This window comes from Gallus gallus, chromosome 1 (genome assembly GCF_016699485.2).
Source record: "Gallus gallus isolate bGalGal1 chromosome 1, bGalGal1.mat.broiler.GRCg7b, whole genome shotgun sequence".
Classification (NCBI taxonomy): domain Eukaryota; kingdom Metazoa; phylum Chordata; class Aves; order Galliformes; family Phasianidae; genus Gallus; species Gallus gallus.
The window spans coordinates 53,169,028-53,183,542 of NC_052532.1; the positions used below are offsets into that span (position 1 = coordinate 53,169,028).

The window sequence follows — 14,515 nt, forward strand, 5'->3', positions numbered from 1 at the left end:
TTAAATAGTTCCCAATACAGTCAGCTGCTTTGGTCAACTTTTCCTCATTCAGAAGTCTACATGAGGTGTAGTTAGCTTAAAAAGCTGTATCAATCCATTAAAGTTACATCAGTACAGTTCCACATATCACATGCAGAGGTTCTGCTGAGGTTTAGATGAGCTTTAAGTTTAACAAATTCTGTATTTGCTTAACTAATTAGTGCTTGAAGGCCCAATTATCTTCTCACATCTTTTACACTACTGTCCTTTCTCTACTAAGATTTGTTTCCAATCAATAACATCATGTGAAAAAGGAGAATCATACCCTGACAGTCTAGAGTAAGGATACTCATCGCTAAAAGGAAACTCAGACACACGCACCCCAGGTATTAATAGGGCCCTCAGCTTAATTTTGCTCAGAGCTAGCAAGTGCAGCACACCCAGCCTTGCCTGCTAACTCAGACCAAACTGTCCTCTCAAGTTTATTAGCTCTTATGAACTCCCATCCGGTGCAGCCAGTGGAAGTTTCATTTCATGACAAGACCTCCTGCACAGACCACATGGGCTCCTTTTCTCAGGGAGCGTGCTTGGCTGAGATACATAAGAGCACCACATGGTACTGGAGCTGTTTGGAAAAAGAAATATGACCTCACTCAACATTGTTACAAGGAAAAACTAGGTTTTCATCCTAGCTTCCACATCCAGTTATGGCCAAGGTGACTCACCAAGTGCTTCTCCTGAAGATTCTTGGTCCCACTGTGACTGTCAGAGGGATTACAGAGGAGTACAGATACCCATTCCATCAGATGCCAATCCAATTAGTGTACCTAAGAGGTTGAAAGGCCATATCCAGCCGCATTTGGTGTCTTGGAAAATGTATTCTCAGCTTCACCAGTGGACTTAACATTTGCTATCTTGAGCCACTTCTTCTGTGATCAAACAACCAAACCTCCGCATCCTGAATCACACTGACATGAACAAGGCACACCCTTTCCCACCCCAGGTAAAAATCTTTGCTGAGCTAGAAAATGCTAGTACTGCATATAGTTGTACATAATTGTGTTCCCACCACCCTGCTTCTTCTCGGAAAGGCTAGAAAGCAATTGTCAGGTAGAGTTCTCTGGAACAGGTGGGAAATCAGTGGAAACAGGAATTTAAAAGGCATCTACATAAAGCAAGGAGCTCTAAGACTCGAGGTTGGAACATCTGGCTCTCAGGTCTTGGTGGAGTTGCTTCCCGCAGGAAATCTGGAGTAAACACATGCAATAGTAACGAGACACCAAAGGAACCTTATATAATATTCTGCACTGCATCTTCCAAGCAGTGATTTCCACCACATAATTTTTCTTTAATATTTGCATTTGGAGATGGGACTAGCTCCACATCCCAGAAGGTCATCTCCTTGCTCAAGTAGAGCAAGATTTATTTTAACTGTAAATAACCATAAAAAATAGCAAATAAGAAACTTGTATTTTCATTTTTCCCATTTTCCAACAGGATCACCAGTTTGCAATGGTGATCTTTCTGTCAGAAGACAAAACAAAGCACAAAGAACACCATCTCTCACCATGTTTTTTAACACGGACATTGGAATTCCATGTAAGTTAAAAAACCTCCTCAATTTCTTCAAGATCTCACCTATGATCAAGTTGTTCTGCATATCTCTTCTTGTTTTCTAACAAAAAGGTAGGATGATCGTAAAGAATACCTATGAAAGAAAAAGGGCTGGTTTTCAAGGGGTATGGCACAATGGAAGGATGAATGTCATCCTTCATACCAAGGGAATTCCAAGAGCTTGCCACCTCCAGCTTAATCAAGAGTGAGGCTATTTAGAAGGCCGAGGGGCACTAATCACAGCCACCCTTGCTGAGATATTTCTTCCCCCAGCACAACCTATAGTAAAGAATGTTACTCCAAACTCCTTTGAATTTTCAAGAGACAGCTAGTACTGCCATAGCTGTTTCTGAAGTATATGCACAAGATGAAATTGAGATAAGCGTGGAGTGGACAAAGTACTTTCTTTATTGTTTACAGATTGGTTTATAAAAATCCAGCCTGCAATTTCACATACTTTTCCTTTTTTTGAAGGGGGTGCTGAGGGGAAAGCTAGGGAGGAGGTGCTTTTCCAAACCTGTGAATGCAATGTTCAGCAGCCAAGCTGAAAAGTTCCTGCTGCTCCTGCAAAAAAAGGACAAACAAGCCCTTTTCATGTCAGCTGTGTCCTGCTGGAAATGTCACGGCTTTGTCACAGTGGAACAAAGCATGCCTGGTGTCTGTTCTTTCAAAAGGTCTCTTAATTCAAACAAAAGAAAAATATTCACATCTGGAAGGGGTCGAAGGCAGGGGGTGGGAGGGGAGGAAGCAAAGTTCAGATGGCATGTCATAGGATTGCTGTTTGTCTAATTACTGTACTGTCTGTTCTGGCACTTATTGATCCAGTTAAAAGAAAGAAAGCCAGGAGTTAAAAAAGCAATTTTTTTATTGATTGACCTCAAGGGGTCAGATGAGACACACCTCTTCACTTTTGCTCTCTTCATCATTCTGCAACACTCAGGCTGAGAAAAAAAAGGCTCTTTTTAGTCAGTCTAAGAGCGCTTTCTCTTCTTTATATTTTAGAGGAAGAAAGTGAAATTGTTGTGTATTTAGTCCAGGCTTGCTTTAGAAAGCTCACTTTGACATGCATAAGACATACATCCTGAAGGGCTGCCCTTTCCAATGGGTTTATTTGAGCATCTGTTCCTGCAAAGATTAAAGCTTTCTAATGACTGCAGAGCTGGGAGGCTGCATCAGAAAGGAGCCATGGGAAAATTAAAAACTAAGTGTCTAGTGATGTGAGAGCAGAGGGGAAGAAAATAAACTTGAGAGCAGGACTTCACTGCCTAGGCTCAAAAAGCCAACAGCGAGAGTTTGCATTACAGTGCTAAACTCTTTCTCCTTCAGCGTTCAGGGCTTCCAAAGATGAAAAGCCTCTCCCAGGCTGCCACCTAGCTAGTTAATTCCTTGTATTGTTTTAGGAGCTATTTTAAAACACTCTTCTGCTCCAGCCCTTACAGCACTGACTCCTCCCTTCTGAGCCGGTATTTTGTCAGGAGTTTCAAGAGCGATAAAAACTTGCTGCCAAGTCCCTTTCTTCCTTGCAATGTGTTTTATAACCCAGCGTGTAGTTCAGCCTGTCCAAACACTACACCAGTACACTGCCACCAGTTTCCATGGAAATGGTTAACTCCTTCACAGCCAGAAAGCTTTAGCATGCTTCTTGCCATAAAGAACATGACAGCGTGCACCAAGATCAACCTGCAGAAGCACTGCATTTTCCAACAGCTCTGGCAAATTTAGCAAAGGATTTACTTTTGTTTCAACCTCTCACGCCGAACTGCAGTCTTAACCAAACCTGCATTTAAGTCATCCTATAACGTGAGCTGTGGGAAGCTGTCCCTTCCCACATCCATCTCAGCGTTACCATCGTGTCTGAAGGCACGATGACCCCACTGACATCAACTTCCTGAATGCCACACCTGTGAAAGAGCCAAGGCATAAGACATGAGGAGGACTCCAGAATAGACAGAGGGGAGATGAAGGACATGACTTCGAACTCAACCAGAAACCAGAGCAGCAAACGGGAGTTTAGGAACTCTGCTAAACTAAAGAGTTTAGGAGCACTGCTTTAGCTGTGGAAAGCAGGTTCCCATCCCTACTGTCACAAAGGAGAAGCTCCCTGGCAGCTGCCACTCGGGTGGCACGCTTGTTAACCCAAAGTGAAAAACAGAGGCAGAAATGGGGATATTCAGCAGAACTTTCAACCGCAGTTTCCTGGAAGGATTCCCCACTCCAGAACGATTCTATAAATATTTTCCAGGCTCTCATCGCAAACGGAGCCTTCCCAGCACTTTTAACATGCTATGTTTTCTTCTGGCATTCAGACACTCTACAGAAAGGAGAACTGAACAACCAGACACAGCTACAGCTTTTGTACAGAAGAGCCAGTAAGTTTGGCTTCGAGCAAAGACACTGGCAGGGTTTGTAGCAAGAACCGTACTCTGACTTCCACAGCAGCCTCCTGGAGGGTTTCCTTGTGGACTCTGCTTGGGGTTCGTGGCAAGTGGGAACCAGCAGCCCCCCCCCCCCCCCCATCCACGGCACTACTACAACAACCGACGGAGGTGCAAGAGAACTCCATCCACACACTCTGCTCACAGCTGCTGAGGTGACAGCCCGTGCGGGCTGTCAGGCGGACACGTGCCCGGCTGTAGCTCAGAGGACACCACTGATGGGTTCCGTACTTTTTGCCACTTAGCAAACGGCAACCGTATTTGGCTAAGCAGCCTCAGCTACAAACAAAATAGAGAACTTGGACGAAGAGGTAATGGAAACTCTAGTCCCGAGACAGCTTGGGTGTCCCCTGCCTCACGTTCGTGCAGGGCTGACCGTAGGGACGCTCAACCCCGCAGCAAGGGGCGCCAAGCGAAGAGTTCCAGCCTTCCAAAAACACACGCTTATGAGATCACCCCACGAAGACACAGCGTCCCAAAGGCGCGGTGACACCCGTCCCTGTCTCCCCAGCACTCCCCCCCCCCTCGCCCCACGCTGACGGAGCCGTGCGGGACGCTCCACGGCGAGGCGCTCCCGCCCGCCCCTGCCGCCCCGCAGCGGGCAGGTGGCAGCCCCGCAGCCCGGGCACGGAGGCACTCACCGATGTCGGAGTTGCAGAACGCGTCCTGCGGGTGGATGGGGACGCAAGTGCACGCCTCCGCCACCAGGTCCCGCAGGCTCCAGCTGCACAGGAACACGGCGAGGAAGCCGAGCCACGCCGTCATGCTGCCTGCCCCGGGGTGCGCTTCGAGCTGCAGCCGCTGTTCTGTTCGCCTAACTCGAGCCTCGCCTGCTCGCTGCTCGCTCGCTCCCTCCTCACACCGCCTCTCTCTCGGCCTCAGCAGCGCAGCCCTCGCTCGGCGGCACGGAGCAAGCCCGAGTGAGCAGCGCTACAGGACCGAGCGGGGCTGAAGCGAGCCGAGCTGTGCCGCGCTGCCCGGTGCGCCGAGTTATAGCCTCGATCGCGCCCTCTCGGGCTCCGGGGGCGCCGCCGCAGCCGACCAATAGGAGCCCCGCATTACCTCATCGGCGGGAGAGGCCAGCGGGACGGGGCGGGGCGGTGGCCGCGGCTTCAGCGCCTTATACGGAATAGAGTGGGGAGCGCCGCGCGCGGGCGGGCGTTGGGTCGGTGGCGCAGGTAGCGGCCCCTGTGGAGAAGTACCCCCGAGGAGAAGTCCCTTGTCTCTCTGAGAAGTCCTCGGCTCGGCGGCGGCGGCTGCGGCTCGTCAAAATGAAAGCACTCGTGTCCCTGAGTTATGCACGAGTGCCTGTCCCCGCACAGCCCCGTCCGCCCCGGTCAGGCTCTGCCTCCCCTCACGAAGGGAGAGGAAAGAGGCATCTCAGACGTCCGTGGAGTTGCTGTTTGCTCGCAGAGCTTGGGGTGTTTCTCTCACAGCCATCTCATTTGGCTGTAAACTGACTTTTGGCTGCGGGAGATGGAAGGAAACGGCAGTGCGAAGGGTTTTCAGGAAGCGAGCGGAAAGCGGCACCTCACCGCTTTTCCTCCTTCAGTAAGCAGCGAAAGGAGGATGGGGGAAAGGACAGGTCCTAGCTGCACCCCTTGCCAGGATGGCGTCCTGTGGCCCTTCATCCTGCCTAAGTGCCCCTTCTCCTGCCTCCCCACCACCCGCCCTTCTCGGGATGCCTGTCAGCAAGGGCTCGAGCTGGGGAAAGCAGTGTTACATCTACCCAGACGCTCCCAGCGTTTAATCTCAAAGTGTATTTTAGCAGAGCAGCTTTAGAGGAATTTATAGAAAAGTCCTGCTTGTTTTGTTTTCCCTTATCCCCTTTTGGAACAGTACATTTCTATCAGCCGGAGAAATGTAAATGTTATAGTAGAGCTGGGACGGTGAGGAAGGAGATTGCCAGCTGCAGGATGCAGACAGCCTTATTATCCTGCAGAGGGGACTGAGGGGTGATTAATCACTGTATCAAACCAGTGTATGTAATGTCAGAGTACTTTACATGGGGTTTACAAGATTTAAGCATGTCTAGTTATAAATGATGCTGGTATTAAAGGCCAGGGACCAGCTGTCCTAAATTTCTAAATAGTCAGCTAAGTCTGTAGATTTACAGTTGTGCTCCATCTGGGTGAACCACAGCCTGCCTACACCTTTTCTTTAATCATACCACCCCTATAAAATTAAAGCATCCAGTCTTGTGGAAACACAGGCTCTCATTTAGAGCATAGGTATACAAAAGCTTAAAGATGGGTGTTGCTAGCAGCTATCAAAATGACAAAGCAAACAGCGGAGGTCATAGAATCATAGAATACCCCAAGTTGGAAGGAACATCAAATCCAGCTCCTGGCTCTACAGAAATGTAGGTTCCTCTCCTTGCTGTGACACAGACAGCGTGTGTGACAGTTTCACCTCACTGTGCTTCAAATCCCAGTCTGTGTAATTGGGGTAATGCTGATGGAGCTTCATAGGAATGCGTGTTAGTGAATGCAGTGAAAAAAATCAGATGGTGTTGAGGTGATAACAGGTACACATGAAGCAGGACATTAAACAGGACGTTAGATGTAGGCATGCTAGTGTCAGAATCATTTGGATCCAAATTGCAATATGAGAAACCCCATGCAAAAAGCTCCTTAGGTATTCGGGCTGTCAGCTCCATGTACTAGGGCTGAGGTTGAATCTGTCAGATTGGGCTGTCACTTCGATCTCACTGAGTGTAAACAAGGAACAATTCCACTGACCTCAGCAGAGAAACACGGAAGAAAAATGAGGTGTGTCTGGCACTTTCGTTTTTCCTTTGTTGTTGTTAAAAAGTTTGATATCACCAACATCATGATGCACCTGATCTATCAGCGTCTCAGATCAGTACCCGAGAAAAGCAGAGTTATTCCATAATCTGACACTGGTGTAAATAAGAGAGACTTTGGCCCTCACACAACTAGATTATAATCACAACTCCAGCACCACCTGTCCAAGTAGATCCTCTGAGGTTTCTTCATGTCTGTAATAACACCTCTCCGGTGCGTTCCAAGGACTAACGAGCTGAATACTTTATAACAAGCTTTGAAGATGCTGGGTGTTGCGTAAATGCTGAGTGCCTGTAATACACAGACACGGGACACGTTCAGAGGAGACTAAAAAACAAACCCTTCACTCAACCTGCTTTCTGCAAAGGGAGAAGGAAGAGGGCTTGAAGTTACTGAGGTTCATTCCTTCAGGCATGGCAGTAGCTCGTTTACAGTGGGACTAACCAAGCTTGTAAACATAAAACCAAGTTTGCGCTGATTACAGGAACTAGTTACCTTTTCCGATGAAACCCAGAGAAGTAATCTGCAATTACTTATCATGTTGAAAAGGAGTGCTGCAGTCTGACCTAGTGGCAAGGCATAGCTGTTTGGAAGGGATGATGCTCGCCTTGTCTGAGTGTCATGGTGAACCACTGTCATCTCTGCTGCAGTTTGAGAGGTGTGTACCTGTGTCTGAACAGGAAGGACTTAGCTGATTTGTCTGCTTTTTTGACACCTAGACATTCCATTCCAGAGAGTTGAACTTCCCTGTAGCAGTAGGGATGCAGGATACTATGCAATATTAACAGTCCAGTAGGACTGGATATTGTGCAATAACGGTATTTATTTGCCACTTAGCATACACAGAAATGAGAGTGCTTTATCTTTGTAAATCACAGGTAAATAGTACTCAGGAAAGCTCAGTCTGGCCCGTGGCCTGCTAGGAGGCCTCTGTTAAATTATTTTACCTGCCTCTATTCCTCATGAATAGAGCTATTATGTATTATCCTCTGATTTTATCTATTAGATGTTCAATATTAGCCTCTCCACCTTGAGCCCTACCACTAAAATGCACTCTATAATAACCAGGAAAGAGTTCCGTTTGTTTATTTATATGAGAAAATTTTTATATGTGGTCAAAGTAACACAAAGTCAATTAAGGAACTGAAAGGAGAACTCATTCTGAGTCCCTACCCTATACCCTGTCTGCGTGGGAGTAACTGCAGAGGGGAAAATAAAATTAACTAGCATTCGGCTCCTTTGGCTAGACAAAACTTTAAGCCTTATATGGCCATTAAAAACATAGCAAGAAAAGAAGGAGAAAATAAAGACCTTGATCTTCATATGAGAAAATTAGAGTTCACATTTGATTTATGTCACCAAATAAAGAAATCTATGTTATTTCAGTCCACCACCAAGAACACACTGTTGAACACAATTAAGGAACTCTGTGCTTTACTGGGCAGCCACACCACTTCATGCTGTGATCTTGTCGGATCCCACAAGCTAAGCATGACTGGGCTGGGTCAATAGTTGGTGTGAAATTTCCCAGGGAAAGCCATGTTCTGCAGGTGTTGGCTGAGTAAAGTGGCATTCTTCTCTCAGTCGTGCACGAATGTGTAGAGACAGTGCTAGGGGGCACTGCGCTGCAAGAGATGTTTGCATCTCGTGTGGATGAAGTTAGGTTCCTTGCAATATCTGAAGAATGCACTCCTCACAAAAGGAGCGATGTTAAGCTGAGCGTCTTGGTTAAGTGTGAGGAGAGAGAACTACATTCACTTCCATAGATACTCATCAAGAGCTCATTATACTCATCAGAGCATAACTGCTAATATCATTTTCCTTCTACAAGTCCTGTTTGTGGCTGGAAAGGATCAGCCCAGAGCTAGGCATAGAGGCTGAGATAAAAGCACTTTGGGATGGTCCTTCAAGAGACATAAGGTGTTGATGTAAGTGAACTAAAGGCATATTCTCCTCCCTTCTGAACATCTCTCACAGTGAGCTCTGCGGGTTTCCAGACACTGGCAGAAAGCTGCTTCTGAACTGACAAAAGCATCTGAGTGTAATAAGTACAGAAGGGCTTAATCAAACTACAGGAAATTTGGGCCAAAAAAAAAAAAAAAGAAAGAAAAAAAGAACAAAATGAACAAACAAACAAAAGAAATACACATTCACTACCATCAACTAAAAAAACCCTGACACATGTAGTGCCTGACGACAGCCCAACTCCTCACAGAGCTCAGCTGGCTTAAACCAAGCAAAGCACAGATTAAGTCAGGAGAGTTCGGCCTGCAGTTCAAACAGTCCTGCCACCTCCATGAACCATACATTAATTTTAAATGTTACTGAACTGTGGGCATTTTTTCATTTTAGACTGTCCATAGTGACTTGACTAGATTCATGGCTGTAGATCCCTTCCATCAGCGCTCCAAATTGTCTAGCTGCCAAGTTGCCTCATCTTGTCCTGAAAACCCCTTCTTGAAATTAATGACCCTCATATTCTTTACAGCAGTTCGGCATCACACCCTTTAGAAGATGTCACTACTCTTCTGCTTTTATATAGCAGGTAGGAAAGGACTTTTTAGACATCTAATGTCCTCTTTGACAGCACATCCACACTGTCATAGAATTATAGACTCATAGAATGGCTTGTATTGGAAGGGATGACCTGAAGGATGGTAGGGTTCCAACCCCCTGCCATAGGCAGGGCTGCCAACTACTAGATCAAGTACTAGATCAGATTGTCTGGACCCCATCCAACCTGGCCTTGAAAACCTCCAATGATGATTCATCCACAACCTCTGTGGGCAATCTATTCCAGCACCTCACCACTCTCTCAGTAGAAAACTTCCCCCAGACATCTAATCTAAATCTCCCCTCCTTTAGTTTAAAAATATTCCCCCTTGTCCTATCACTGTCCACCTGTGTAAAAAGTTGATTTCCCTCCTGTTTATAATCTCCTTTTAAATATTGGAAGGCCACAATGAGGTCTCCTCGCAGCCTTGTCTTCTCTGAGCTAAACAAGCCCAGCTCCTTCGATGTATCTTCATAGGAGAGGTGCTACGGCCCTGTGATCATCTTTCTGGCCCTCCTTTGGACCCTCTCCAACATCTCCACATCTGTCCTGAGTTGGAGGCCCCACACCTGCACACAGTACTGTAGATGGGGCCTCACGATGGCAGAGTAGAGAGGGTCAATCACCTCTCCTGCCCTGCTGGCCACCCCTCTTCTGATGCAGCCCAGAATACTCTTGGTCTTCCAGCCTGCAAGCACACACTACTGGCTCACGTTTCATTTTTCATCTACCAGGACCCCTACGTCCTTCTTGGCAGGACTTCTTTAAAGGAATTCTTCTCCCAGCCTGTATACGTATCTGGGATTACCTTGACCAAAGTGCAAAACTTTGGTGCGCTTTGCTTTGTTGAACCTCATTAGGTTCACATGGGCCCACCTTTTGAATTTGTCAAGGTCCTTCTGGATGGCATCCCTTCTTTCTGCCCTATCAACTGTACCAGTCAGTTTGGTGTCATTAGTAAACTTGCTGAGGGTGCACGTGATCCCATCATCTGCATCACTGATGAAGATGTTAAAGAATACCAGTCCCAAGGCAAACCCCTGGGGGATGCCACTTGTCACCAACCTCCACCAACCTCCATAGAGCCATTGACCACAACCCTCTGGCTGCCACCTTCCAACCAATTCTTTATCCACCAAATAGTCCACCCTTCAAATCCATATCTCTCAAATTCAAAGATAAGGATGTGGGAGGGGACCACATCAAAGGCCTTGATATGTCATAGGCAATCCTACTGCAATGATCACACATGGCATTAGCAAACAATACTCTTGTTTCCTAATTATCTTTTTTCAGAATGTCTGTTGTTGGTTGTTTGGGTTTTTTTTCAGATGCTTTCCTTTGAGAAGACTTTTTTTTAATTATCATATTTGCTATAATTTGTGTGTAAAAGAGGTTGGGAAAAAAAAACCTTCTCTATTAATAACTGTTGTATGAATGGACTTCATCTGCTACTTAAAACAAGACGACTCTTTATTCAAAAATGTCTTTGATTCTATTTATACATATGAACATTTTTTATTTGATCTCTTTCTCTGAGGTTGCAGAGGAATTATGTCACCTTCCTGCCTGCAAGCCAGATGCAGGTAACACTATCCCATTCCTAAGCTTTTAATTAGAGATACACCATTAAACTTCCATCAGCTCTAATGGTTCTATGTTGCGTTTAATCTTCATGGATCCTCCGCAGATTGTGCTTGCAGAGAGCACCCAGCCTGGGAGCAGAACACAGGCATTGTGTGCCACCAACAGCATCACATTATAAGGGACTCCTGAATATGAAATCACCCTCTCAGTAATGTGGGGATCCTCCAGTCAGGCTGTGATGTGACATCAGCTGCAGAAAGGTGACCAGGAAATATCTTCTAACAGCCTTATCGAGTTGAAAATGTTTCATGCACATGACTCCGCACTTTGGCCTCCGTCCAGCAAAACACTAAGGCACGTGTTCAACTTTAAGCACACAAGATGGTCCACTGAAGTCAACAGGACCATTTACATGCACAAAGTTAAATATAAGCTTAAGTGCATTTCTGGATTTGGGCCAAAGGGCTCAGTACCATGCCGGGTTCAAGCCAGGAGGCTGTGATTAGATGGTCTGACAGAGTCGGGGGCAGGGAACTGGACGTGATTTGCTTGGCTCTACCTGCCTATGCCTCACTCCAATTAATTTTCTCTCATTTTTGTTTATAATAAGTTTTTTTTTTCCATTTTTCTTGCTTTGCTTTCATGCTGCTGTAGCTGTTTCCAAATTGAAGTTTTGTTTTGCTTTTAAACCCCTTCGATACAGCATCAATAGCTTTAAGTGACTGAACAAAGAGATTTCAAATAGATGAGGTGCTTCAAATGGTAATAAGAGCTGGTGTTCACAGAGCTTTGGAGGCTGGCACTGAGAGGAGAGCGAGAGCAACTGAAAATCACTTTTCAGTTGTTCCTTTGTATGAACAGTTTTCTGGCTTATGCAATGCACAGTAATTAAAATGACTGAAATGCCTCACATTTTTAAGAGAGCTTTAAGGCAGCTCTGTGGCATTGTGGCCAGCAGAGTTCACGAGCTGTAGATTTGTGACTGTAATCAAGGTTTGACATTTCTATCAGCATAACTTGAAGAAGACAGTATCTCTGTAGAGGGCTAGGAGGGGAGCTTGAGGAAGAAGGTATAGACACAGAAAAACAGTAACATCTGGTCCCTTCACAGTTGCATGAACACCTATGGAACAAGCTTTCCGTTCAGTGAAATGAGAGCCTGAAGGTTCATGTGAATGTCAGAGATCCCACTGCTTTCCTTCACTGTAGCCTTCTGTCCTGTCCAATTTCAAGAGTGGAACAGCACTTCCACAACCCTGTCCATCAGTGTAATGTCAAATACTCATCTGCCCCCTCCAATTTGCTGTACATTTCCATGAGGGAGGGTACTGGACACTGCTGTTGCTGGATGTATTTGTGGAGGGCCAAATAACTCCCCACTGTCAGCAAGGCAGACAGGCAAGTCTCTCTGGTCACAACCCCCATTCTTGTGCTGCTTTACAGAGATAAGGGAAAATCTTGTTTCTCAGTCCCCTTGGGAAGCAACGTGGGGGGGAGCCATGACATCCCTCATCTTCTCTTAAGGGTTGGCCTGACTGCTGGCAGGGATGAACAGCCATGGAGAAACAAAGGAGCTGAGCCCAGTCTCTCTTGGGATAGGAGGTGACTAGACTGAGGATAGGACCTTTTTGTCATGTTGAACATCAAGATCCTTTTCCCCTTCCCTCTCTGCATCTCACTAGCCTTCTGAGGACACCTACTGAACTCCGTCCTTTCCCAGCATAGTCTTTCTCCCTTTTTCCTACATATCAGAAACACTGTGTACAGTACAGTGGTCTTCACAACACTGTGTTAAGGTTGGAGACAGAGAAAGATCCCAGTCAGGAGGCAATAGCCCTGTGTCTTGTACATTACCCTGAGTGTCAGCTGAGGCTAGCAGAGCTGCGGTCCCTCCGCACCCAGTAGGCCAGTCAGTCCCTGGTTGGCCACTGGTTCTATAGCATGTTGGAATCCTCTGAAATCATTGTACACACGAAAAGCAGAAAATTGAGCAGCAGGGAGCTGGCATTCCTCTTTTTCTTATATTAATGAGCCTGGAGACACTGTCAGGTTGTTGGATCTGAAAGAAGGGCCTTCTCTTTACCTGCATAACAGGTGCAGCTGCAGGAAAAGTTGACTGCCTTTTGCTCTCCTGCATAACCTGCAAAGACTTCCCACAAAAATAAGCCAAATCTCTTCATCCCTGTAGTCCAGCTTGTTCCTAGTTTCTTACTTGAAGTTGCAAACAAAGGTATTAGTTATAAGGATGGTCTTTAATGATGGGACAGTGTCCCAGCAGGAATCAAAGTCAGCGATTCCTGTTTGTGCATGTCACCAGATGAGTGTCAAAAGTGAGAAGTTCCTCTGTGTGTAGGTCCCAATGGAGATGGTTGCCTCGGGGTAGGACTTTAAAATCCAAATTGACTTTTTCAGTGCTTCTGTCCCTGTATTCCCAAATTACTGACGTATTGTTACAGTAAGCAACAGCCTCACTTACCACACATCTCTCCCACACAGACTCGCCGACCAAGGCACAAGAAGCTGGGGATTTCTGATCTGAAATTTCAGGGACAGACCTATTTCTTCTCTGGATCAAAAGGCAGCACTTCTGTTTCCTCACTGTTCTAGAATTTTTCTCCATAAATCTTGGCACACAGTGTGAGACAAAAGATGAGGAGATGGTAGGTCTGCAGCTGGGAATGAGGAGGATTCTGTCATTTGTTTATTGTCTTACTCTTCCTGAGTGACGAATAACGCACTCATCAAAGAACCCTTTCAGATCTGCAGTGTGAGTTCCACACCTCATGTATTAGTGCTGGCAGTGAAAAGATCAGTGTTTGATTTAGAGCAGTGTGAAAATAATATTCTTTCTCCACTGAAGAAAGCAAGAGAAGTCTACCATCCTCATTCCCCTTTATGCAAAGGGCTTGATCAGTCCCTCGGTTGTGCCTTCTTCTGTTCTTGCAAGAAAGCACCTTGGTTTTCATTGTGACTGGTAATGGGCATTGTGCATTAAGAGTTCATCTGTATCCAGATGCAGCACAACTGGAGGTGAAGCCATGAAGGAGGAAGAGCAAACTTCCTCTGTTTTGCCTTAGCACTGAATGAAAGTACCTTTACCAGGAACCACGGAACTAGGATTACAATATCTTGCTTTACTGGCAGAAGCTCAAAGAAACAGTGTTCTATACTTGCAGAGTTCAGCTTCTAATTTTAACTCAGTTTGTAGCAAGAGCAACAGGTAGCACACTGGGTGCAGGGTGATCTTTGAATGGGAAGCACGTAGTATGGATGAATGTTCTTTCACCCCACTGGTACTGCCCAGAAAGAAGGACTTCAATTGCATATCAGAAGAAGCAGTGACAACCACCCAGACCTGGCAGGAATCATAGAATCATAGACTCATAGAATAGCCTGAGTTGAAAAGGACCACAATGATCACCTAGTTTCAACCTCCCTGCCATGGGCAGGGTCGCCAACCACTAGACCATGCTGCCCAGAGCCACATCCAGCCTGGGAATGAAGCAGGAAGGTGTTGAATTCATGCATAGATTCCACAG

The 14,515-nt window shown here is 46.1% G+C and overlaps 2 protein-coding genes across 2 annotated transcripts in view; one reads left to right on the forward strand and one right to left on the reverse strand.

Annotated features, from left to right (window-relative positions):
- The window catches only part of TIMP3 (TIMP metallopeptidase inhibitor 3), a 36,969-nt gene extending 31,974 nt beyond the window's left edge, over nt 1-4,995 (reverse strand). Inside the window, exon 1 of the mRNA NM_205487.3 lies at nt 4,670-4,995. Within this exon, the coding sequence (NP_990818.1) occupies nt 4,670-4,793 (124 nt within the window). The 5' untranslated portion in view covers nt 4,794-4,995. The remainder of the gene's footprint in view (nt 1-4,669) is intronic.
- The window catches only part of SYN3 (synapsin III), a 204,811-nt gene that overhangs the window by 100,936 nt on the left and 89,360 nt on the right, over nt 1-14,515 (forward strand). The window lies entirely within an intron of this gene.